The sequence below is a fragment of the Anguilla anguilla genome, chromosome 4, assembly GCF_013347855.1.
Source record: "Anguilla anguilla isolate fAngAng1 chromosome 4, fAngAng1.pri, whole genome shotgun sequence".
Classification (NCBI taxonomy): domain Eukaryota; kingdom Metazoa; phylum Chordata; class Actinopteri; order Anguilliformes; family Anguillidae; genus Anguilla; species Anguilla anguilla.
The window spans coordinates 6768389-6792906 of record NC_049204.1 but is presented as its reverse complement, the minus strand read 5'-3'; the positions used below and the strand labels follow the sequence as shown (position 1 = coordinate 6792906).

Genomic DNA, 24518 nt, shown 5'->3' with positions numbered 1-24518 from the left:
CTCGCTGTGTGCTCTCGCTGTGTGTGTGTGTGCTCGCTGTGTGTGTGTGCTCGCTGTGTGTGTGTGTGCTCGCTGTGTGTGCAGTCAGGAGTGTGTGTGTGTGTGTGTATACTCGCTGTGTGTGTGTGCGCGCTGTGTGTGTGTGTGTGTGCTCACTGTGTGTGTGTGCGCGCTGTGTGTGTGTGTGTGTGCTCGCTGTGTGTGTGTGCTCGCTGTGTGTGTGTGTGCTCGCTGTGTGTGCAGTCAGGAGTGTGTGTGTGTGTGTGTATACTCGCTCTGTGTGTGTGCGCGCTGTGTGTGTGTGTATACTCGCTGTGTGTGTGTGCGCGGGCCTTTTGGAGTGCAGTCCTGACAGCACAGACAGAGCTTCTCGGTGCGCTCTCGGCCTGTGCGCTGTTCCCTGGTAACACGCAACACTTGCGCATTCTGTGAAATTCTTTGGCCATGTGCAATGTCCTGTGTGGTGTGAAGATGGGCAACCTCTGTGTCCTCAGGGGTACCGTTGCATGATGTCATCATAGCTTACATTTTGAGGAGTCCAGTGCTGTTCTTCAAGGTTTCATTTTCAAGTTAAAGTATTCACAATATTGTAACAGTGATGGGAAAAATTCCTCAAATTTAACTTGGGGGGTTTTTAAATTTTTTATCTTGGATATTTTTCTCCCCCCTCCCTAATCATACAGTCATTTAGACTGTAAGTGCATCTCGATGGGTCTAACAGGTCCAGTGTAGGCACTGGTGCTTCTGGCCCGATGTGGTAACAGGCACCAGGTAGGCTACTTATTGTCAACGTCACGTTGAGTAAACATTTAATGGAAGCGCTGGTCCCCTTTGGGCACGTGAGGGAAGGAGCCCCTGCGTTTGCTCCCCCCCCCCGAAGGAACGCGCGACCTGTTCAGTCGCATCGACGCGCTCGCTATATTTGGAACGCGTTTCATCAGAGCTCCGCTCGTGTGGAATCTGCAGAACTGAACCGCCGTCTCCATTTCATCATGAAGAGCGAGTGTTATTGCAGAGCTAGGCTTGTTTCTGCGTTCTATGTTACCAGTTTTTTTTTTTGTGTGTACTGACCGTTTCTACTTTTACATTTCCCGTTTTTTTTTTTTTTTTTTGTTGGTCGACTCTTTTTTTAGGAGACGTCCTGTTTCCGTGACTGGCGTCTTGGCGCGTAGCTCACGGAAAGAACCAGAAATGCTTTAGGGTGTTTTAGCAGGAGGGCGGCGCGCTGCACGGGCTGGCCGTAGAAGCTCCCGTATATCCTCCGGGTCATGTGACTCTGCCCTGGATATTTAAGAAGCGCTGATTCCCTGACTCGGAGAGAACAAATACTGCGTTCTGCGATCCCCCCTCCGAGCTAAATATGACTGCAGAATGTCACCATGGTGTTCCTTGATGCGGCCGGGGGGGGGGGGGGGGGGGGGGTTGGGAGGGGATGGGACGGGACAGGAGGGGGGAGGGGGGATGGGGGGAGAGGACGGGAGGGGGGAGGGGGGGGCACGGGGGGGTTAAGCCGGGCAGTTCTGTACGCCCGTGTACCAGGCCGGTCAGCATTCCGGAATGTTCTCATGTGTCCCGCCGTGGCGGGTCGCCTCGGGGTGAGAGGGCCGTCCCGCCCCGCCCCGTCCCGTCCCGTCCTAATGCGGGCAGCCACCCGGCCGGCCGGCCGCCCACCCCCCCGGCGGGTCCGAGACGCGGAAGTGACATGCTGGCCACGCCCACCCGGCGCCGCTGCTGAAGCTGTCTCTGGCGGGACGGGCGGGACGCTGGACGAGCTCCGTCGGTTCGCCCTCACCCCTGCGGGTCAAGCTGGCGCCCCCCCCTCCAGAGACTCGGCGCGGTTTCGCAAGGCTACGGGTTCGCCTCTGGTCTTGTGATATCTTACGTACAGACGGGTGGCAAATGAAAAGGAGAAAAACCCACCTGTGCATGAGAAATCGCAAGACCAGAGGCGAACCCAGGCCTTGCGACACCGCTCGTGTGTATAGCTTTACCTGCCCCCCCCCCCCCCCCCCCCCCAGCGATGTTCCACTTGCTTAACCGCGGAAGCAGAGGCTGCTGCGTCGCTGCCGCTGTCTGGCGGACGCGCGTCCTTTGGCGCGGCTGAGGCCGTGTTCATGCTGAATGAAAGCGCTTTGTGCCAGTGCGTCAGCCTCCATCTCTTTCTGTCTGCACCATGGAGTTGTTTTTTTTTTTTCCCCCCAAGGCGTCTTCTGAGAGAGGGCTTGACCCGCTCATTCATTATGCACATCCAATCTGGACACCCAGCGCCGGCAGTGGCAGTGCGCGCGGACCTACGAGCCTGATCGCTCGTCAGGATCCCTTACGACAGTCCGCTTCTGCGCAGAGCTCCAATATTTCTGTGATTAATGTTGGGAAACGGTCAGGAAGGCGGTTTGATTTATGTTCCGTTGAAAAGCTTGAGTTTTTAAATTTTTTTTATTTTGGAGGTGGGAGGTGGGGGGTATGGGGGGGGGGGGGGGGGGTAGACAGGCCTAGTTTTTGAAAATGTGATTTATTTCCTTTAAATACCCTCTTCCGTGCACAGAAAAATAAAATCGCGCTTTTGTTGGTCGGTCGTTTGCTCTCTCACCTGAACGAAGGCTCCTTTTGGACCGGTGATAGCGCTCGGTCTGCGGATGTGTCATGTAAATGGTACGACGGGCCATTTTTGCAGCGGGCTCATTTGTTAAAGCGGATCGTTATCTAGCTGCGCCGCGGCGTTTCCGTGGCTGAGGCGTTCATTTGAATGTCGAGTTTTGAATCGCGCCGATGCCCTATCTCTCCGTTATCATTGGCATTAGCGTTAGCTGGCTTGCGTGCGTTCGTGCGTTGCGCTAATTTTGGTTTGCAAAGGACGTGTCTGGAAGCAGATGGTGAACTTTGTGTGCGTCTCTGAAGGCTCGCCATCCCCCCCACCCCTTCCCCCACCCCCCCCTCCCCTACCCACCCCCCCCTGCAATTTCCCCTTAGAATCACAGATTCAAATGAAGGGGACACACCTGGGATTGCGTGTAATCACCAGTCCGAACGCTGCTGTGTTTATTAGCGTTCAGCTCTGTGTTCAATTCTGTCCGTTTAGGAGATGAATTGAAATGTGATTAATTGATTTGGTAGAGTCCTCCTGGGGCATTATGGGTACTTTAAAGTCTTTGCCTGAAATGGCTGGATGACATGGGAATGGACTCTCTCCTCCCTGTGGAGTTCGGCCCCTCAGTGAAAGTCCACACTGCCAGCCGGGCGCTGTGCTTCCTGAAACTTTCATCTGGCCTTGAACGTCTGGCTCTGTGGTGATCATTCGCACACGCTCTCCCTCTCTCTCTCTCTCTCTCTCTCTCTCTCTCACTCTCTCTCTCTCGCTCTCTCACTCTCTCTCTCACTCTCTCTCTCGCTCCCTCACTCTCTCTCTCGCTCCCTCACTCTCTCTCTCTCTCCCTCACTCTCTCTCTCGCTCACTCACTCTCTCGCTCACTCACTCCCTCACTCTCTCCCTCTCTTTCTCTCTCTCTCTCACTTTCTCTCTCTCGCTCCCTCACTCTCTCTCTCTCTCTCTCCCTCACTCTCTCGCTCTCCCTCACTCTCTCTCTCTCTCCCTCACTCTCTCTCTCACTCTCTCTCTCTCCCTCTCTTTCTCTCTCGCTCCCTCACTCTCTCTCTCTCACTTTCTCTCTCTCGCTCCCTCACTCTCTCTCTCTTGCTCCCTCACTCTCTCTCTCTCACTCACTTTCTCACTCGCTCAGTCACGCTCCCACGCACTCATTCACACATTCGCTCACTCATTCACACGCTCACTCACTCACTCAAACACACATTCACACGCTCACTCACTTTCTCGCTCAGTCACGCTCCCACGCACACATTCACACATTCGCTCACACATTCACACGCTCACTCACTCACATGCCCTCACATTCACTCACTCGCTCACAAATTCACTCGCTCACACACACACTTGCTCACTCACAGTCTCATTCACACACTCACTCACAGAGGCACACACATACACACACACGCACAGACCACTGTGGGAGGCTCCGCTGGCTTCTGATTGGGTAGCCTGGCTATTCCTGTCATTCTGTTGCCAGACTGTAATGCAGGCAGAGCATGATGGTGTTGCAGAAGCCCGAGGGCCCAGCAGAGCTTCTCTGAACCCAGGGCCGGGCGGTTAGTCAGGAGAGGAGCAGCAGAGCTGCATTTCAGCGTGCTGTAGTCTGGAGTGGAAATGACCCAAAGGGGAGAATGGGCTGCAGCTTACACAACAAGCCCTGATTAAGCTCTGCCTCTTACATCACCTGCATGCGTGTCCTATTTTTAGCCCCGCTGAACCGAGTTAAAATGGCCACAAGCGTAAGTTATTGATAGAACAGCTACTGCTCTTTTTGGTCCGACTGGTTATATTTGTATTTTGTGACTGCGCCTGCCCCAGCTAGTGTTTGCGTGTCTGTGTGTGTGTGTGTGTGTGTGTGTGCGAGAGAGACAGTACCTGTGCGTGCGTGTGTGTGTGCGTGCGCGCGTGTGTGTGAGAGAGACTGTACCTGTGGGTGCATGAGTGTGTGTGTGTGTGTGTGTGTGTGAAAGACCCGTGCGTACGGTCACTGAGTGTGACCTCCCGTGGTAACCCCGTGCCGCCGTGGTGCCGCCCTGGTGCCGCCGTGGTGCGGAGCTGTGCGTGCGTCCTTAGGTCCGCTCTGTGGAACGTTCTGGGCTCCTGTCCCAGAGAATACTGCCATGTCAGCAACCTATTCAAACGAACAGGCTGAGTGTAGCACTCCTGTCCCAGTGGGGGGAGGGTGGCGGGTAAACTCAGTGCCCTGTGTTATATGACATGGGTGGGTTAGTGTGCATTCTGCTTTTCACTACCGTTTGCGAACGCTTCCCAGCCTTTCCACGTAGCCCAGCTAGCGCACAAAGGCTTTAAAATGTCAGGGCCTGTCTCCTGCCTGTTGCTCCTGGGCATTTTTTTAAAATTTTTGACGCATTAGTTTTGTCGTATGTTTGGAGGAAAACAAACTCGGGTGTTTGTTTGAGGATCCGGCTGTAGTTTCCGCAGTGGGGCACGGTAGCGGTATTTCTTTTCATATTAAGGAATTAAGCTTTGTCTCGGTCTAAGTCGTGACACGTTCTGCTGCGGGTCCAGTGTAGAGCGCTTTTGGGTTTGTGTGAAATGCTGCAGCGAAGGGTTTTGACCCCCTACAATCAATCAATCAATCGATCATTCGTTCATTTGCTTGTGTGTCTGATGCAGTGTCGGGGTAAAATGCACACACTGGGTAAAACGCGCGTATAGCTGGCTAGGCTAATTAACTGCGGGGTGTGCAGCTTGTGCTGAGGGTGGCTGTTTGTAATGGGGTTTGCCTGTGCTCCCGCAACGCACACTCTAATGTTGTCTGTCATCGCTTCCATGCGCAGTCCTGATTGGGTCATCGTTCTGGACATGGGTCCTGAAGGACCAGTGCAGGCTGTTCATATGACTGATTTCTGCCCCCAGTACCTGAGTGAATTGGCGGGGGAGCCGCAGTGCATGCTGGTTATTGTAGTTTCCTTTCCGTCGGTGGCCAGTGTAGAACTCGGAACCCTATATTTGCAGAGACTTCAGTCAGTTGCTTAAGTGCTTCACTTAAGTGCTAAACCAAAACCAGCAGCTGCTGTGCCCCCCCCCCCCCCCCCACCCCCGGGACCGGAGTCTGAGACGCTGGAATCTGTTCTGCAGTTTTTTTTTTTTTCCTTCCCAGTCCCCGCTCTGCAGTATTTGGGGGGGGGGTGGTTCCTGAGAGAGCCGCATTAAATATGCGTGGAATGCGCGGTCCGCCAGGGGCGCGCCGCTGCGTCGGCGCAGGTTTTTCCGCGGCGTGATGCTGAAAGCTTTTTTGCGCCCGGGTTCCCCCGAAAACTGCAGAGGAAGCCGGCGGGTGAAACCCAAACGCTTCACGCTGCGCTCGCTCGCTCAGAAATGGCCGACCTTTCAAATTACGGAAAGCACGTGCGCAGTCCGATTTCCTCTGCGATTGTGAACCGGTCGGACCGGTCTGCACACAGACTGCGGGCCTCCCCCCGGGCCCCCCACCCCCCCCCCCCGTCCCCTCAGGGACGGTAACCCCTTTTGGGACGGGACGGGCGAAGTCGCCGGCCAATGGGCGTCGGGGTTTCACTATCGCAGCGGCGGCCTTGCCTTTTTTGACGCGAGGCTCCGCCCGCCGTTTGGTCACACGGCCGCGCAGCCCGAAGCGTGAGGGGGCCCACGCCGCCCGCTCGCAGCCCGAGGCTATTAATACATTTTCGGAGGCGCTATTTTTACGCCACGCAACCCCACACCATAACAAACCTCCCGCTGGTCAGCAGTTGGTCAGAGAGCATGTCAGTTGAAGCCTTTTTTTTTCGTTTATTTTCCCTGGGAGGGTGTAGTCAGTCACTCTCCCCCCCCCCCCCGAATATTGAATATTGCGGACTCAGAACAGCATATGTTTTGGGGTTTTGCATTGCAGCTTGTCTGTTGCGCGTGGTGAAATCGCTGAGTCGCTGATTTCACGCTGAACTCTGGGTGGTGGGATGGAGCCACGGGGCCCTGTGGAGGTGCCTGCAGGAGTCAGACGCGGCGCTCAGGTGTTTACCTGTGTTCATTATGTGTGTGGAGGCCTCTGGAGGTAGCTCAACACCACCCACTCACACCTGCACTTTGCTCTCTCTCTCTCTCTCTCTCTCTCTCTCTCTCTCTCTCTCTCTCTCCCCCCCCCCTCTCTCTCTCTCTCTCCCCCCCCCCTCTCTGTCTCTCTCTCTCTCCCCCCCCCCCCCCCTCTCGCTCTCTCTCTCTCTGCAAATTCGGCGTAGCTGTCCGTGCCTCGCTCAACCCTTCAAACCGACATTCGTCGAACTCTCGGCTGAACGGAGTGTTTTTTTTTTTTTAAACCGCTTTTTCTAAGAAATTGAAGCCTCTTTGCCTCCTCCGTAGTCTGATGTTATTTCCTCTGAAGTTAGTTATTTAATATGCTGCACACAACCCAAACTGAAGGCATGTTACTGTTTTGTATTCTGCCAGGACTTTCGCGGCGGCGTAAGGAAATTGTACTGAAGTGCTGAGCAGTGCTGTCCTTTATCACAGAGCCGATGGATTCACAACCCGCGTGTCACCCAACCTGTAACCCCCCCCCCCCCTCCCCAAATCTGAGCTCCTAAAAACGGGTCAGGCCCGCGGTGCTGTCTCTGATAGCGTTTTCCTAAATTGATGGGTAAATTTTGTTTTTGGTCGCCCCCCTCGAAGGCAGTGAAAAAGGCAGCGCTCTTGAAGCTGTGAATCGTTAAGCGCAGGCGGCCATTTTGGCTCCTGCGGTTTCAAATGCGCGTGTAGCTTTGATGGGGCTTAATGTGACACCGCGGTCATTTGGCTCCGGGAGCCGTTTTAGCTGGGATGAGAGAATCCGCTTTCAGATCATCCTGCTGCCTTTTGGGTTTCGGATATTGGCTCGCGTTGTCTGTGAGGCGTTCAGATGTGGCCGTCAGGAGCCTTGACTTGGGAACGCACCTTTGTAGCAAAACTTTGTCTTTTTCCTCTTGAACTCGGTCCCAACGCGCGGCTCAAAGTGTTGTGTACGTTTTGCGTTTGGTTTCCCCGTATTTCGGTTTTGCAGAGAAACGCCCCAGCGCTGCCTCCTGCGCTAACGTGGCTGTAAAGGGAATAATGGCGGCCGGGCTGCACCTCCGCCGTTTGGGTGAGGAGGGGGGTCCGGGGGCGCTGAGAACAATCCGGAAAATGTCACGGCGCGGTTCGCTCGGGGCGAAGCCCTGCGATTGGCTGGCCGGGCTCCAGCTGCCGGCTATGTCGCTTAGCGCGGGGGTGGGGGGGCGAGGAGGTGAAGCACGAGCCCCCGGCCGTCTCGCCCCTCGTCCCCCCTCGGGCCGGAGCGGAACAGCTGGAGGGCGTGCGTGTGTTCGCGTGCTCTGCCGTGACGCGGACGCAAATATGGAACCCCGAGTGGCGGCCGATTAAGGCCCGGCTTTGCGTTCCGGGTCCCCGGGTCCGTCCTCCGCTCTCCTGAAGGGGGGGGGGGGTACACAGCACGGGGGGGGCATAGCAGAGCGGTTATGTCAGGGCCTGGAGAGGGGCCAGACCAAACCCCTCCCTCTGACGGTGGGATTTGGACGTGCGCTGGAGGCCCCCCGCGGCTCACCACCCCCCCCACCCCCACCCCGCGCCTCACACCCTCCCCTGACATTCGGGGGGACCCCTGAGGCCCGGAGCGAGGCGGCAGGCCGGGCGGAGTTTAGCGTGAGCGAGCGGCGTGTCTGATCCCAGCGCTCTCTCTCTCTCTCTCTCTCTCCCCCGGGGGGACGGACATGTGCACAGCACACTGTGCACATGCATGCACACACACTCTCTCTCTCACACACACACACACGCATACACGCACACTCTCTCTCTCACACACACACACACGCATGCACGCATACACGCACGCATACACGCACACTCTCTCACACACACACACGCACGCATACACGCACACTCTCTCACACACACACACACACACACACACGCAAGCATACACGCACACTCTCACACACACGCACGCACGCATACACGCACACTCTCTCACACACACACACACACACACACACGCAAGCATACACGCACACTCTCACACACGCACGCACGCATACACGCACACTCTCTCTCTCACACACACACACACACACACACACACACGCATACACGCACACTCTCTCTCTCACACACACACACATGCATGCACACACACACACGCATATATGTACATGCACACACATGCGCAAACACACATGCTCACTCACTCCCACTGTCTTTCCTTCTCTGTCTCAGTTCTGGCTGATGTTGTCTGAGGAATAGCGGGGCATACTGGGAGTTTATTACTGAAATGAGTGCAGTGACACTTCAGTTTAACAGCGTGGTACAGGGGGGTGCAGACCAGGGGTACAGGCTGGAGGTGCAGTCCTGGGGTACAGGCTGGGGGGTGCAGACTGGGGCGCAGACCTGGGGTACAGGCTGGGGGTGTAGATGGGGGGTGCAGTCCCGGGGTGCAGACCTGAGCAGCAGCCAGAGACAGCGAGCGCTCCGCTCTTTGGGTTTTGGCGTCTGTAGTTGTATTTATTTGAAGCGTCTCTGCGGGTTCGAGCCGGAGCGTCGGTGGCGGTTGGACGCGTTTTTTCCGAACGGCGAGCGCAGTGCCGCGCGGAAGCGCCCACGGGAAACGTGTCTAAATGAGGCCCTGTCATCGGACGAGCCGCTGGTGGATAATGGGCCTGTCAGGGAAATGTAACGGTTTAATGCAACGTCTTTTTGTGTGTTTTTTTTTCCTTCCTTCCTTTAACTTTGTTTCACTTAAGAATACCACTAAGAGTGAAGTCTCTCTGCTGTTAGAATAAAAAAATTAAAAAACTTTTAATGCAGCGAGCACTCAAAGATGGAGGTTTATCTAAAGTGTCTGTGTGTGTGTGTGTCTATGTATCTGTGTGTTTGGTTGCTTCTGTGTGCCTGCCTGTCTGTCTTTCTCTGTGTGTCTGGTAGCCTGTGTGTGTATGTCTGTCTGTCTGTGTGTCTGGTTGTCTGTCTGTGTGCCTTCGTCTGTGTGTCCGTCCTGCTACCCGTAGTCTTGACAACAACGTTCCCTTACAAATAACATTACACCCCCACCATCGTCCTGAGAGCGAAGGTCGGTGACAGGGCCAATCAGGGCGCAGCTGGCCTCTGCTAGGGTTGGAACTCAGCCAATCAGAGCACACATCATGTGTAAAGGGCCAATCGGAGTGTACCGCGCATTGTGATGGAGTGGGCCGGAGCCAATGGGAGCATTCCCAGTGTGGGGGTGCGTGAGGGGCATTTATGAGCGGGCTCAGTAACTCTCGTAAATTAAGCACTTATACATTTTTATTTATTAATTTAACGTTTAGTTAACCACCAGACAGGGTACTTAACAACAAATGCTCATTTACAAGGCCAGCCTGACCAGATGCAGACCTCTTGGAGGGGGAGGGGAAGGGGGGGGGGGGGTCAGATATAAAAACAGAAGAAAAATGGCGTCTAACGGCAATAAGAAGATACGTGCAGCTGATAAAGACACGCCCACAGACCTGTCCGTCACAGCGCCGTGTGCATCCTGTTTCCACTCTCACACGCCACTGTCAGGTTTTATTTATACGCAGGGACAGACCAGCTGAGCCCTCGGCCTCTTCTGCAGCGCCGACCCTGTTCACACGGCGAAAACACAAACTGTGACACTAGCAATATACGCCATTGCAGCGTACAAACTGATAAACAGCAAAAAAAAAAAAATGAGTCAAATGAAAGAAAGTCCCGAGAAGATGATCAGTGCCCTGCGTAGTGTTAATGTGAGTGGCTGTGCTAAGCTGGTCCGTATGCCCTCCTCTGCAGTCAGACCGGCCGCCCGAGCTCTGATCTGATCCGAGCGGTGTGCGGTAGCTCTGATCTGATCCGAGCGGTGTGCGGTAGCTCTGGTCTGATCCGAGCGGTGTGCGGTAGCTCTGATCTGATCCGAGCGGTGTGCGGTAGCTCTGGTCTGATCCGAGCGGTGTGCGGTAGCTCTGATCTGATCCGAGCGGTGTGCGGTAGCTCTGGTCTGATCAGAGCGGTGTGCGGCAGCTCTGGTCTGATCCGAGCGGTGTGCGGTAGCTCTGGTCTGATCCGAGCGGTGTGCGGTAGCTCTGGTCTGATCTGATCCGAGCGGTGTGCGGTAGCTCTGGTCTGATCTGATCCGAGCGGTGTGCGGTAGCTCTGGTCTGATCCGAGCGGTGTGCGGTAGCTCTGGTCTGATCCGAGTGGTGTGCGGTAGTCCCGTCTCGGTGTTTATTCCACAGGTACGGTGCGCGCGCACACACACACACACACACACACACTAAAAGCAGCTCTGCCAAGGTCTGTCTGTCTGTAGTGCTCGGGGTGTGTCTACTCTAATGCATTCCTGAGTTTGTGTGCAGTAACCTGAAATTTTTGAAGGACAGCAGCATGGTGAGATAACACGGAAGTTTTTTTGAAAGAGAGCCTTGTGAATGGAAAAATAGGCCAATTCATTTCACTCAACCGCAGCTGAAAACATTTACTTAGTCTCCAACGCTAATGTAATTATGAAAATGCTCGCCAGCCAAATAGATGTTATCACTGGTGTCACCAAGGGTGGGTGATGCACTAATGGGGGCTCCTTTGAGTAGGACCCCATTAGTATGGTCCTCTCATCACTGCTGATGTCACGGCGATGGCTGCTATGACGACGGTTTCACCGTTCTCTCCCCCTCTCTCTCTCTCTTTTCAGGGCCTGTCGTGCCAGCCCTCCATCCGCTTCACTGGAAACCAAGGGGTAAGTCCGCGCGTCCTCTGTCTTCTCTCTCTCTTCCTCTTCCTCTCCGTCCGTCTGAAGCCTTTGCTCATCCTTCACCCTCTGTGACCTCTCCTCCGCCCCGCGTCTGTGACCTCTCCTCCGCCCCGCGTCTGTGACCTCTCCTCCGCCCCGCGTCTGTGACCTCTCCTCCGCCCCGCGTCTGTGACCTCTCCTCCGCCCCGCGTCTGTGACCTCTCCTCCGCCCCGCGTCTGTGACCTCTCCTCCGGCCCGCGTCTGTGACATCGCACGGGTGTGGCTGAGTCACCGGGGGGAATGTGCGTTTCGTCACTCATTAAGTGTGTGTGTGTTTGTGTGTGTGTGTGTTTGTGTGTGTGTGAGCCTGTGCGTGTGTGAAATTGCAATGTTCTTACGTGCCGATTATGGCTGGCGTTCTCTGGGTGCCTGCGGCAAGTTCGAGGCCGTATTTTAAGTTCATTGTACGCGTGTGCTGTAAAAAAAAGAAAAGAAAAAAAAAAGCCCTAGGGGAATGTGAGTATAGTATCTTTTCCCCTCAGCTCCCTCTGTATAGCTAGGCATCGTAACCTCTGGAATGAGCAAGATGGCCAAGATTTTTTTTTTTCTTTCCCCCCATTGTGCATCGTTAAACTTTATCGGTTTCGCAAAGTTCCTGAGAGAGAAATTCCCATCGGTGTTAGCCAAAGTATAGCTAGGGTTCAGCATTTTGAAATCATTTGTGAAATCAAGTTGTTTATGTTCTGTCGGTGTTAATGTAATAACAGGAAAAAAATTCCCAGCAGGCATTTTGGTAGACGAGCCCGCATACATGGTGGGGTCCTTGTAGCTAATAAATACTTCACCATCTTTGTTGCATTTGAATAGTCCTGTGACTCACAGGAGCAGTAGGACAAACGATCAAAAAAAAAAGAAAAGAAAGTAACACTTTGCTTCGCTCTAAGAACGTTTAGAGGAAAACGAAAGCAAGGCACCCGTGCTTGGGTTTCTGTCGCCGCTGAACGGAAGGAACTGTGGGTAAAAAGGCTTCCGGGTGTTTTATTGGTTGGAATTCAGAAACTTCAGAAGCCGTGCAGAAGGGCCCGCGGCTCTCGTGGCGCCAGTGAGGACACGTTAAGTCGTTTTTTATTTCGGGGGCTTTCTCAGTTGCGGTAACTTTGTCAGGACCAAAATACTTTTTTTTTTTTTTTTCTTTTTTTGGACCGTTTCCAGGCACGTCTCCATGTAGGACGTTCCGTATGTGTGGTCGCTTGTGGCAGTCTCACCTTCCCTTCGTTTGGAAAATGCTTGAGATTCTGTTGCGAGGCGTGTTTTACGAGGGTGTCGAGACAGCAACAATGGAAGACTTGGTTATGAGCAGGGCCTACTTGTGTGTTGAGTAACAGTTGGTCAAATCTTGCGAAAGTGACTTACTTACCGGGGCGACACACAGCTCAGGAGGTAAGAGCGGTTGTCTGGCAGTCGGAGGGTTGCCGGTTCGATCCCAGCCCTGGGCGTGTCGAAGTGTCCCCTGAGCAAGACACCTAACCCCTAACTGCTCTGGTGAATGAGAGGCATCAATTGTAAAGCGCTTTGGATAAAAGCGCTATATAAATGCAGCCCATTTACCATTTACCAATTTCTATCATGTTTCCTGGAGTTCGCCGGTATGTAGAGGCTGCCCGTGTTGGATGAGCGTTGCTCCGTTGGCTGCAGGAGCTGCAGTCTGGCCTTGTGTTTTGGTTTCCGGACATATTTTTATTTTGTTTTTCTTTACGAGGTGAAGGTTTTGTCATGTGCCTTTTTTTTTTTTTTTTTTTTAGGAAATTGAAACTGCCTTAGTTGGAATTTCCACCCAGGTCAGAGGGGAGGCAAGCCATTTTGCACGTCTTCAGAGTTGCACTTGCTCAACGGCCTAAGTTCCTGTGGCTGAAGTGCAGACTGTTCTCTCCCAGGACCTAACAGCTGGCTGCTCACAGCTACTGTCTGATTAGTCAGTCAGTAAGTGGGTGTTTTACAGAGAGACGGGCTGTCATGCTTTTCAACGTTGGGTGGAGGAAATTGTAGAATGGGAGAGGTGTGGGAGCTGGCTGGGTGGAGACAGTGTTTGGTTTTGTGCTGGTGTAGACGCTCAGGGTGGAGGCAGTGTTTGGTTCTGTGAAAGTGTAGATGCTCAGGGTGGAGGCGGTGTTTGGTTCTGTGCTGGTGTAGACGCTCAGGGTGGAGGCAGTGTTTGGTTCTGTGCTGGTGTAGATGCTCAGGGTGGAGGCAGTGTTTGGCTCTGTGCTGGTGTAGATGCTCAGGGTGGAGGCAGTGTTTGGCTCTGTGCTGGTGTAGATGCTCAGGGTGGAGGCAGTGTTTGGTTCTGTGCTGGTGTAGACGCTCAGGGTGGAGGCTGTGTGGTTCTGTGCTGGTGCAGACGCTCAGGGTGGAGGCAGTGTTTGGTTCTGTGCTGGTGTAGATGCTCAGGGTGGAGGCAGTGTTTTGCTCTGTGTTGGTGCAGATGCTCAGGTGGATGTTGTGTTTGGCTCTGTGTTGGTGCAGACGCTCAGGTGGATGTTGTGTTTGGCTCTGTGTTGGTGCAGACACTCAGGTGGAGGCAGTGTTTGGCTCTGTGCTGGTGTATGTGCTCAGGGTGGAGGCAGTGTTTGGCTCTGTGCTGGTGTAGATGCTCAGGGTGGATGTTGTGTTTGGCTCTGCGTTGGTGCAGACGCTCAGGTGGATGTTGTGTTTGGCTCTGTGCTGGTGTAGATGCTCAGGGTGGATGTTGTGTTTGGCTCTGCGTTGGTGCAGACGCTCAGGTGGATGTTGTGTTTGGCTCTGTGTTGGTGTAGACAGGCTGAACACCGTACTCCACCAGCTCTCTGCACACGCAGCCCTGTTAACATCCTCTCTGAGGAAGAGGAGGCCCGGAGCCCCTGAAGGCCCCGGAGGTCCGTGCGCTGCTGGAGGGCTGCAGCTGGCCCCCGGGCCCCGGCACTCCGCCGTCTCTCTGCCGGGGGTGGGGGGGGACAGGGGGGGGGAGTCAGACGAGCCCCCGGCTCCCTTTCCGCACCCCAAATGAGCCTCTGCGCTCCATGGTGCCAGTTTAGACGGGTCCTGTCGGGGGCGGGACGCCGTCCCGCTCGTAAAACCGCGCCCCGCATTCTGCCCGTGTGCTGGCGGGACGGCCCTCACGCCGGCGCCGGGACGTACGCTCTGGGACGGCCCCGATCGCCCCCTAGGGTCCCTCCCGCTTGCCCTGGGGACTTCACTGCCTGTGTCCACGTTTTGTTTGGTCTCATGCATCTGTCCTGTCTGCATGGTCGCGTCGGTCATCGCATAATAAGCGCAGAATTTTCTGAGTAATGTGGACTTGGTGTTGCGTTGGTGCGTGTGTGCATGACTGTGTGCATTTGCGTGTGCATGTGCGTGTGCATGTGCATGACTGTGTGCATGTGTGTGTGCATGTATGTGTGCATGTGCGTGTGCATGTGCGTGTGTGCATGACTGTGTGCATGTGTGTGTGCATGCATGTGTGCACAGTTGGGATTTGGGGCATGGAGTGGGTGGGATGTTGCCCGTGTGGCCAGCGGGATGCCTGCTCTCTGATCAGTGCGCATCACAGGCGTACCGTGCAGCAGCGCCAAGCTGCACATCGGCCCATTGGACTCTGCACAGTGTGCTTTTCTTAAGGCCATCATTTCGCTCTGTACAGTGGAAGCTGACAGCTGTTAGCATAGCGAAAGTGAGGCACCACGCGTCTGCATTTTTAAAGTCAACTCACCCCATAAGAGTTGGAATTCAGTTCTTGAAAAATGCTTATGTGTAGGATTCTACGTCTGGTTGGTGGCTGGGATGACTCCTGCTTCTCTTTGATTGTGAAAGTCGCCGTATATCTGAAAAGCGTCGCTGTTACTTTTCGAACGATGGGATTGTGAAACGGGTGACGTGCCCGCGTTCCGGGTTCCGGCCCTCAGAAGCCGTGCCCTCGGTCGCGACTCTGGTTTGGAAGACGGCCTCGGGCCTGCGCTTCCTGTGCGCGGCGGCTCCCAGCCGCGAGGCAGCGTGAGGCAGCGTGAGACGCGCGGCGTCTGCCGCGGCGTCTGCTCCAGCCCAGCGATCTGACCTCGAGCGGCTTTCTGTCCTCGGTCGGCTACGCAGCGTGAAAACTGTGCTGCCGCAGACTGCGCTTGGCGGTTTGGGTAACCGTTGATTGGCTGGTTCGAGCACCCCCCCCCCCCCCCCCTCAGCCCTGACGGCCGTCGCTATCGAGAGCTCGGCCGCGTCCGTGCGTTTTGAGTGAGTCAGCGCTATTCCCAGACGCCGGGGCTGAGCCTGAAGGCTTCTGCGGTTTCGAGGAGTCTAGCAGCCGGCTGGCGGCGGGCAGCCTCCCTCATTGGCCCGGAGACGAGGGCGGGTGGGCGGGGCTACGCGCCAGAGAACGTTGCGTCGTCGCTGGATCTCTGTCCGGACTGCTCGGTCATCCCCGCCCTGCTCCGTCAGCTCTGCCGTGGATTATCTCGCGCGTAAGGGACCGCTCTCCCTTCTCCGGTTCAGACTTCAGTCAAAAGATGTCGCACAGAAATGAGATGTTTACAGGAAGTTCCCAGAACTGGCCTCTAACGTGGGGCTCGGGTTCTTGTATAATAGTAGCCACGCAGTAGTAAATGGTAAATGGACTGCATTTATTTAGCGCTTTTATACAAATCGCTTTACAATTGATGCCTCTCATTCACCAGAGCAGTTAGGGGTTAGGTGTCTTGCTCAGGGGACACTTCGACTTGCCCAGGGCGGGGTTTGAACCGGCAACCCTCCGACTGCCAGACAATCGGTCTTACCTCCTGAGCTGTGTGTCGCCCAGTAGTAAGACTGAATTAACACACGCGTCCCTCTAGTTCCAGTGGACTAGGATTCGGGGGGAAGGAGAGCAGACGGGACGTTGTGTTGTTGTTGTTGTGTTGTGTCTGTAATTTTCCGTTAGCCAATGTCTGGCACCTGGAGTCTCCCCTAAGTGCCCGGGTGCTTAGTGTGTGTGTGGGACGCGATTAGTCATTGTTTCTGACTCAGCACGAGTTGAGAGATTACGTCAGGCGGTCGGACGTGGACGCGGTGGGGTTTACGCCGTCGTGTCGCCGTCTGCCGAAAGCGCGCCTGTGGGGGGGGGGGGGGTCGGGTTAACGAGCGGCGGGACGCTGATTAGGGCCCGTACTGTTCCCCCGGGCCCTGACCTTTGACCTCTGAGAGAGAGGGAGAGAGAGATCCTAGTGTATAATGTGTGTGTATGCCTGATGTGTGCGTGTGTGTGTGTGAGAGACTGAGAGAGATCCTAGTGTGAGAGCAGGGTGTCTGTGCTGTGTGAGGTGGTGTCTGTGCTGTCGGTGCACGGTGACTGTGCTGTAGGTGCAGTTGTGTGAGCTGGTGTCTGTGCTGTCGGTGCATGGTGACTGTGCTGTAGGTGCAGTTGTCTGTGCTGTAGGTGCAGGTGTCTGTGCTGTATAAGCAGGTGTCTGTGCTGTGGCAGCAGGGTTCTCCTGGCTCCAGCCCTGTGCTGCTTCTGGCTCCATCTCTCCACTGACCCGCTGCTTCTGCTCTCTGCTGTGGGCTCTGAGATTCTCCCCACTTCCTCCCTGCGGAGCTGTTCTTACTCTGAGAATTTCCCCAAAACTGTCAAAATTCTGTGAGTGTGCTGGGAGAGTGTGTGTGTGTGTGTGTGCGCGACGCTGTGCGTGCCTGAGGGTGGGAGAGTGTGTGTGTGTGTGTGTGTCTGTGTGTGTCTGCATTCTCATGTGTGGGAGAGTGTGTGCGCCTGTATGTGCGCATGCTTTTGAGTGTGTGCCCACTGGTGTGTGCGTGTGCGCATGATGGCTGTTCAGTGAAACTCAATCAGGAAGTGATGCGACAGCTGATAGCCGTTTTTCGTGAGCGCGAGTGCAGAAGCGCGTGGCTGTGGCTGAGCGCTTGGACGCTGTTCACTCGGCTCCCTGGCCTGAGTGTGTCAGAAGCTCTGCCATTTGAGCCCAGTACATAGGGAAGGCCCAAGGGCACTGCTGCTGCTTTTGGCGTCAAAGCCAGAGCATGAAATAATTTAATTATTAAAAAGAACGAGCTGACGCAATCCGAGATCTCTCGTTTGTGTTTTGGTCGAGCAGGAATGCGCAAGTACTCAAGTATCTTTTTCTAAGTGACAGAGAGCTCCTGGAAGGGAGAACGGGAACTCTGTGTTTATTTATAGTTGGCCCACCTGCAGGTTTCGCATGTGCGTGTGGACCATGAGGGAATGGAGCGGGGTGGAGGAGGAGGGTCACAGTTCGGCACGGTGTGTGTGTGTGTGTGTGTGTCTGTGTGTGTCTGTGTGCGTGTGCGTGTGTGTGGGGACCCTCCATGAATGGAGCGGGGCAGAGAGAGAGGGTCACACTGCCACATTGTGTGTGTGTGTGTCTGTGTGTGTGGGGACCCTGCATGAGTGGAGCGGGGCAGAGAGGGAGGGTCGCACTGCCACACGCTGTGTGTGTGTGTGTGTGTGTGTGTGTGGACCCTCAGTGAGTGAAGCGGGGCAGAGAGGGAGGGTCACGCTGCCGCACGGTGTGTGTGTGTGTGTGTGTGTGTGTGTGTGTGGACCCTCAGTGAGTGGAGCGGGGCAGAGGGGGGGGTCGCACTGCCCCGCGGTGTGTGTCCAGGGGGTCACCGTGCCCTGCAACAGACCACTGCTGTCCCCTCAGCGTTCCTCCTGCTGACCGTTGGCCAACCAGAACACGCCTGTCCCTTTTGCAGAGACCTCATCTTACTGCCAGTTGGGCCCCAGTTTTGTGTGCTTACAAGGGAACTTGTCTTGTGGGGGGGGGGGCCAGTAATCGAATACAGGAAGGCAGGCCACCCGAAACCGTGGAAGGAAAGACTTTGACGAAAGTCTGTTTCGATTAGTGGAGCTTTCTAGTTCCCACTTTTTAGGAGAGAGAGGAGGGCTTTTACGAGAAAGAGAAACATCTGCTGGTGGCCTGCCCGCTGGCTCTGGGAAGCCGCGTCTCGCTGGGAGGGAGGCTGTGGGGGGAGAGGTGGCCCTTTTACAGGGGAATGTCCAGCAGCTGCGGCGCTGTGATTAGTGTAATTTGGGGTTATTTTCCCCGAGCCTGTCGTCAGGGTTTCGGTCTGCAGCACCTGCGGAGAGACGGCGGGGCGGGGCGGGGCTGGGTGACTCCACAGGAGCGGTATTTCAGGTCTCTGACACCAGCTCTGTGTGTGTGTGTGTGTGTGTGTGTCTGTATGCTATTTTAGGTCAACTGTGTGTCTGTGTGTGTGCGTCTCTGTGTGTGTGTGTGTGGTATTTCAGGTCAACTGTATGTGTGTCTGTGTGCTTGTGTGTGTGTGTGTGTGTGTGTGTCTGTCTGTCTCTGTGTGTCCTACCTACCTGTCGCTCAGAAGAGAACATGATCACAGGTGATGGCAGATTAGCTCCTCACTGCCTAACACCCCACAACAGCTTCCCTGTACAGCCCAACACCCCACAACAGCTTCTCTGCACCGCCCAACACCCCACAACAGCTTCTCTGCACCGCCCAACACCCCACAACAGCTTCCCTGTACAGCCCAACACCCCACAACAGCTTCCCTGTACAGCCTAACAGCCCACAACAGCTTCCCTGTACAGCCTAACAGCTCACAACAGCTTCCCTGTACAGCCTAACAGCCCACAACAGCTTCCCTGCACAGCCTAACAGCCCACAACAGCTTCCCTGTACAGCCTAACAGGCCACAACAGCTTCTCTGTACAGCCTAACAGCCCACAACAGCTTCCCTGTACAGCCTAACAGCCCACAACAGCTTCCCTGTACAGCCTAACAGCCCACAACAGCTTCTCTGTACAGCCTAACAGGCCACAACAGCTTCTCTGTACAGCCCAACAGCCCACAACAGCTTCTCTGTACAGCCTAACAGCCCACAACAGCTTCCCTGTACAGCCTAACACCCCACAACAGCTTCCCTGTACAGCCTAACAGCTCACAACAGCTTCCCTGTACAGCCCAACAGCCCACAACAGCTTCCCTGTACAGCCCAACACCCCACAACAGCTTCCCTGTACAGCCTAACAGCCTAAAGCAGCTCCTCTGTACAGCCCAACAGAGCCCACAACAGCTTCCCTGTACAGCCCAACAGAGCCCACAACAGCTTCCCTGTACAGCCCAACAGAGCCCACAACAGCTTCTCTGCACAGCCCAACAGCCCACAACAGCTTCCCTGTACAGCCTAACAGCCCACAACAGCTTCTCTGTACAGCCTAACAGCCCACAACAGCTTCTCTGCACAGCCCAACAGCCCACAACAGCTTCCCTGTACAGCCTAACAGCCCACAACGGCTTCCCTGTACAGCCAGGCTCATAACTCTTAATGCAGTTTCACCGGCCTTCCAAATGAGACCCACGTTTTCTCACCGTGTGAAACGCCCTTAAGGTCCGCCCCCCCCCCCCCCCCCCCCCCCCCCCCCCGAAGAAAGGGACTTTGGGAAGGAGTGTGTTCAGCTCTTTACGCTCGTGTGTGTGTTAGCGGCTCGCGTTATTGCACGCGCTGCACTTTCAGCGGCAGGGTGTGTGCTGGCGGCTGGGATTATTCCAGGGTGTCTGAGTCGGAAGAGCCGAGCCGGCGTTCCTGCTTTAAGGCCCCGCCCCCTTCCCCCCGCCCCCTCCCCCTCTGACCCTGACATCTGGGACCGTCGGAGCGGGGTTGGGGGGCCCCCCGCTGCGCTCCGGAGCACGGCTCATACGCGGGGGCAGCCGGGGTTATTCTTGCTCCCGTGCGGGGCTGGGGGGGGGGCAGCTATCCCTGTGGGGCTGCGGGGGGGCTGGTGAAACTGGGCCGGTCTAGACGGGCTAGGGGGCCAGCAGGCCGCAGCCTGGCCGAGGGGGTATGTGGTGTGGCGTGAGGCTGGCAGGGGCAGCAGTGTTAGCCTGGACAGTCCTCGAGGGCAGTCACTGGTCCACACAGCAGATAGGGCCCTGCAGTGGCACTCGAGTGGATAATATTAGTTTGTTTTAAGGTACCTCTTGCTTGATAAGTGACATTTCCTTGCCCGTTTACAAATCGTGAAATGAGTAACCACCTGTCTCACCGCATTGGCAAAAAGTAAAGGAAGTACGATTTTGAAGTTTAAATGTAAGACTGCGGTACTTGTTAAGATTGATGTTTTGTTTTTTTTTTCCGGTGTGTGTAGTTTGACAGCTTTTCCCAACGGTGTGCCGCGGCACTTCAGTGTGCCTTCAGTCAATCCTTTCGAAAAAATTATTAACTTCAACTGAATTTTTTAAAAACTTATATGAAGAAATCCCATTAAAAAAAAAAAGCCAACGTAAATGTCTTTAAAATCCGTATCGATTAATTAAAAGCCCGATAGAACATTTAGGCCTGCTGTTGACACGTCGCATAAGACTCAGTACGTCACTCGCTACTGATTGTGGTGTGCCGTGAGATTGTGTAAATTTGTTGTGTGCCGTGGAAGGAAAAATTTTTTGGATACGCTGCCTTACGGCACAAAAGTGTGAAGTATGACGTTTGACAGCTGTGTGTTCAGTGTTAAGGTCTGAGGTGCGTTCAAGTTCAGCGAACAGAGGCGAATGTTCGTGGCGAACATGTTTTCTTTGAACAGTTCAATTTGAACGGCTTTTACGAACATCTCAAATTGTTTTGCATTAAACATAAACAGACATGGCGACGAGAGCGTTTGTACTCACAGCCGCTTCTGTGATCACCGATAATAATAAAAAAAAACAATAGCTAGCTAGCGAACAGTAAAACCATTGGCTAGCGTTAGCAATAACATTATTGAAAAAAACTGATCACACTTAATGGCATCTTCAATTGAAATACCCATCTGGGAACATTTCCCTCAGTCCAGCGTCCATTTTTGTTTGCCGCAAACTACCTTTTCAGACCGTTCGCTTATGTTTGCAAATGTTCGTGGCGAACACAAAGCTAATGGAAAAAAGTTTGAAATAGTTTGCAAACGTTCGCCTTGTTCGCTGAACTTGAACGCGCCTCTGTTGTCCTTGATAGTCTGTGCATCTTCTGTACACATCCTGAACAGCAACACGGGAACCATAAACATCCATGTTTAGCTTAGGGCTGTAAATCTGTTCTTAACAACATGCAAAATAAAAAAAATCATTAAAATTAGTTTTTGTTGTAATGCAGGGTCCACCATGGAAACTTTTTTTTTTTGGTTCAGCTTCAAAAACTTGGAAACCAGTCTGAGAAACATGATCTTTAACGCTCCTTGTACAAGTGTTTCCAGTTCCCTGTTTATTGTATCATCACGTATTGTTGTGTTATGTTATTCTTGCGCTGCTTACAGTGTTTTAACTGAACCCGTGTATGTACTACTGCCATCTTGGGTTAATGGGTAGATTTTTTAAAATGACACCCCCCCCCCCCCCTCCTTCTCCCTCAACAGAAAATCTCGATACCGCGATCGGAAAACGCCAATGAGGTGCGAACGTTCACCTTCTACCTGTCCAACGTGGGGAGGGACAACCCCCAGGGCAGCTTCGACTGCATCCAGCAGTACGTCACCAGGTGAGAGCGCGCAGGCCGAGGCTCCGCCCCTTTCCACAGGTACACGCAGGGCTCCGCCTTTTCCTCGTTCGTCAGGACTTGCTCGCCTGTCGGACGCCGAAGGTCTCGTTTATCGATCCGTTTTTCCTTCGTCGTTAGTTTGCGTTTTTAAAACGATTAATTTTGTGGCGAGGTCGCAAATAGAAATGGGAGTGAATTGGGAACCGGACGACCGGGACGAACGGCAGTGCCGTTAACGGTCGGGAGGGACGACTGATTGTTGCTAGTATTCACCCTATGCAAATACAATGGGGTAAGCTCCACAAAATGACTTGTGTTTTCACCAAAGTGAAATATCCCTTTAAGGTGTGAGATCACAAACACGTAAATAGAATGATTTCAGCTGAACGTTCTAATGCTGATGTAGCAATCACTGCTTGTAATCATAAGCATTGTAGTTCTAGAACTCTGACTTAGAATTTTGGAGAAAAAAAAACATTCCAAAAAGAACCTGCTTTTCAAAGGGGGTTGTGTGTTTTGACTGTCGAAACACGATCTCTGTTTGTCCCTGGAGCTGTAGTTTTATGCGTTTTGCCGAGAATCGTGCATTACGGGATTGTGTCACGTCAGCCCCGAAGCTCGGTTCTAGCTGATCGGGTCGGTGAACGGAGCGGTTTCACCTGTTACCAGACATGACCAAATGAGTGACAGTGAGAGAGGCTGTGTTTCTTCAAACTGATGGCTGACAACCTACTGTTAAAAAAATGTCACACGCCTACTAAAATTACCTTAATTATAAAATAAGGAATAATAATAATTATTGTTATGTAGACTATATTTAATCACAAATTAGGCTGATTGTACGGTTGAAGTACAGAGCGTGCGCTCTATAGCCTGCAAGGATATGATTGCTCAGAATTCACTGAAAAGTTCGCGAATCTGACCACTTGCAAGTGCACTTTCTCGTCTGCTTCCCTCCGATTAAAAAGTTATGTTTACTTCCATATGTTCTGTGCTGGTAGATTATCTTTGTTAAACAACTCCGATAACAAGTTCTTGGTGTGTCCTGATTGGTTGGCGCTTGTGGTGGGGCAGGGCACAGCAGTGTCGGCAAGCCAACGATGCTGGAGCTCAGACAGGAAGAGTGGCAGATTTATGGCTTCTTCTTTGGCCCAGTTCCCTAGCAGTGGAAGTCCTGTTTTTTTTTTCTGTCCTGAACCAGCACTGTAAGAGCTCTCACTCCCAAGTCAACCCCCCCGGCTCGGAAAAACAAACGGCCTGTCCTGCCAAGCCATGTCCCAAATGTCAACATTCGGAAATGAGTCAAAGGCTACGGTTTCGTGTATAACGCTGATTGTAAAATGCGGACTGCGGTGAATTCTGACGATTTCCAGTCGCGTCGGGGCGGACATTTTGTGCACGATTGTTTTTCCCCCCCCCGAGTCATATTTCAGGAAATATGCCCTTACCGGAAGGGTTCACCGGCATATTTTTTGTTGCATGGGAATGTTTTCTTGTTAAGCTTTTCAGTAGTGTTACGGGCAAGTAGGGATTACAGTGCTTCTTTATTCGACTGCAGGGGACACGTCTCCGCTTAGAAGTCATTTAGCTCGGATTGTAGGCGTATTTCTTTTCATATTAGCAAATTGATTTGATACGTGGCCACCATGCGTTCTTCAGGTATTGGGGTGTAAGTAACGGTGTTAGGGCCCTGGTGTGTAACTCCACTCCTGGAGGGGCCGCCGTGTCTGCTGGGTTCTCGAGGTGTTCTCAGCACCATCTGAGTCCTCGTTTGGTTAAAGAATCCTCACGCCTAATTCTCAAGGCCTTAATTGGCAGCTGATTGAAAACGAAACTACGAAAACTACAGACACTGGGCCCCCGTGGGAATTTAGGTTGACACCCCTGGTCTGAGGTATGACTGTGTGCAGAATGTGGCAGTTTGTTGCTCTGAGGTCTTTCTGGTGCGATGCAGCTGGGCTCGTATGCGTAAGCATCTCCAAGCACAGGGCGCTGATTGTGGATCAGGTCTCCCCCTGTTTATACCCCAACCTTTTTCACGGTGAGCTTAACCTTTTGAAGAGTAGGTTTTTTCTGAACGTTTTTCTAAATCCTAAGTCGGTGCTGTGGAACTCCACTGCTTTCCTGCAGCGCCAGTAGCAGTGATTGTGACATCAGCGTTAGAATGTTCAGTTGAGAACGCTGTAATCGCGTGTTTGTGATGTCACAGCTTAAAGGGTTAAAGGTGAAACTGATGCCTGGATCAGCGCTATTACCCTGCGATGCCCGGTGACACAGGGCCCTAGTCCGCGTACCGAAATGCTGATGCGTGTCTGCCGCATTTAACCAGCGTCCCCCCCTCCCTCTTTCTCTCCCCCCCGCCTCTCGTTCCTCAGCGAGGGCAGCATTCAGCTGGACTGCCTGGGTGGGATCCAGGACAAGATTACCGTGTGCGCCACCGACGACTCCTACCAGAAGGCCAGGCAAAGCATGGCCCAGGCCGAGGAGGAGACGCGCAGCCGCGGCGCCATCGTCATCAAGCCCGGCGGCCGCTACGTGGGTAAGGGCCCGCCCAGAGCGCCTGCTGACACACCCATTATTACCATAATAATAATAATGATAATGATATTCCATAGCACCTTTTCCGAAGTACAGCTGAAGAAGAAATACGGATTAAAACCACGTCT

The 24518-nt window shown here is 53.8% G+C and overlaps 1 protein-coding gene across 1 annotated transcript in view; it reads left to right on the top strand.

Annotated features, from left to right (window-relative positions):
• The window catches only part of ell (elongation factor RNA polymerase II), a 54378-nt gene that overhangs the window by 12740 nt on the left and 17120 nt on the right, over nt 1-24518 (top strand). The window contains exons 2-4 of the mRNA XM_035416345.1: nt 11292-11336; nt 21731-21852; nt 24228-24391. Coding sequence (XP_035272236.1) covers nt 11292-11336; nt 21731-21852; nt 24228-24391 — 331 coding nt within the window. The remainder of the gene's footprint in view (nt 1-11291; nt 11337-21730; nt 21853-24227; nt 24392-24518) is intronic.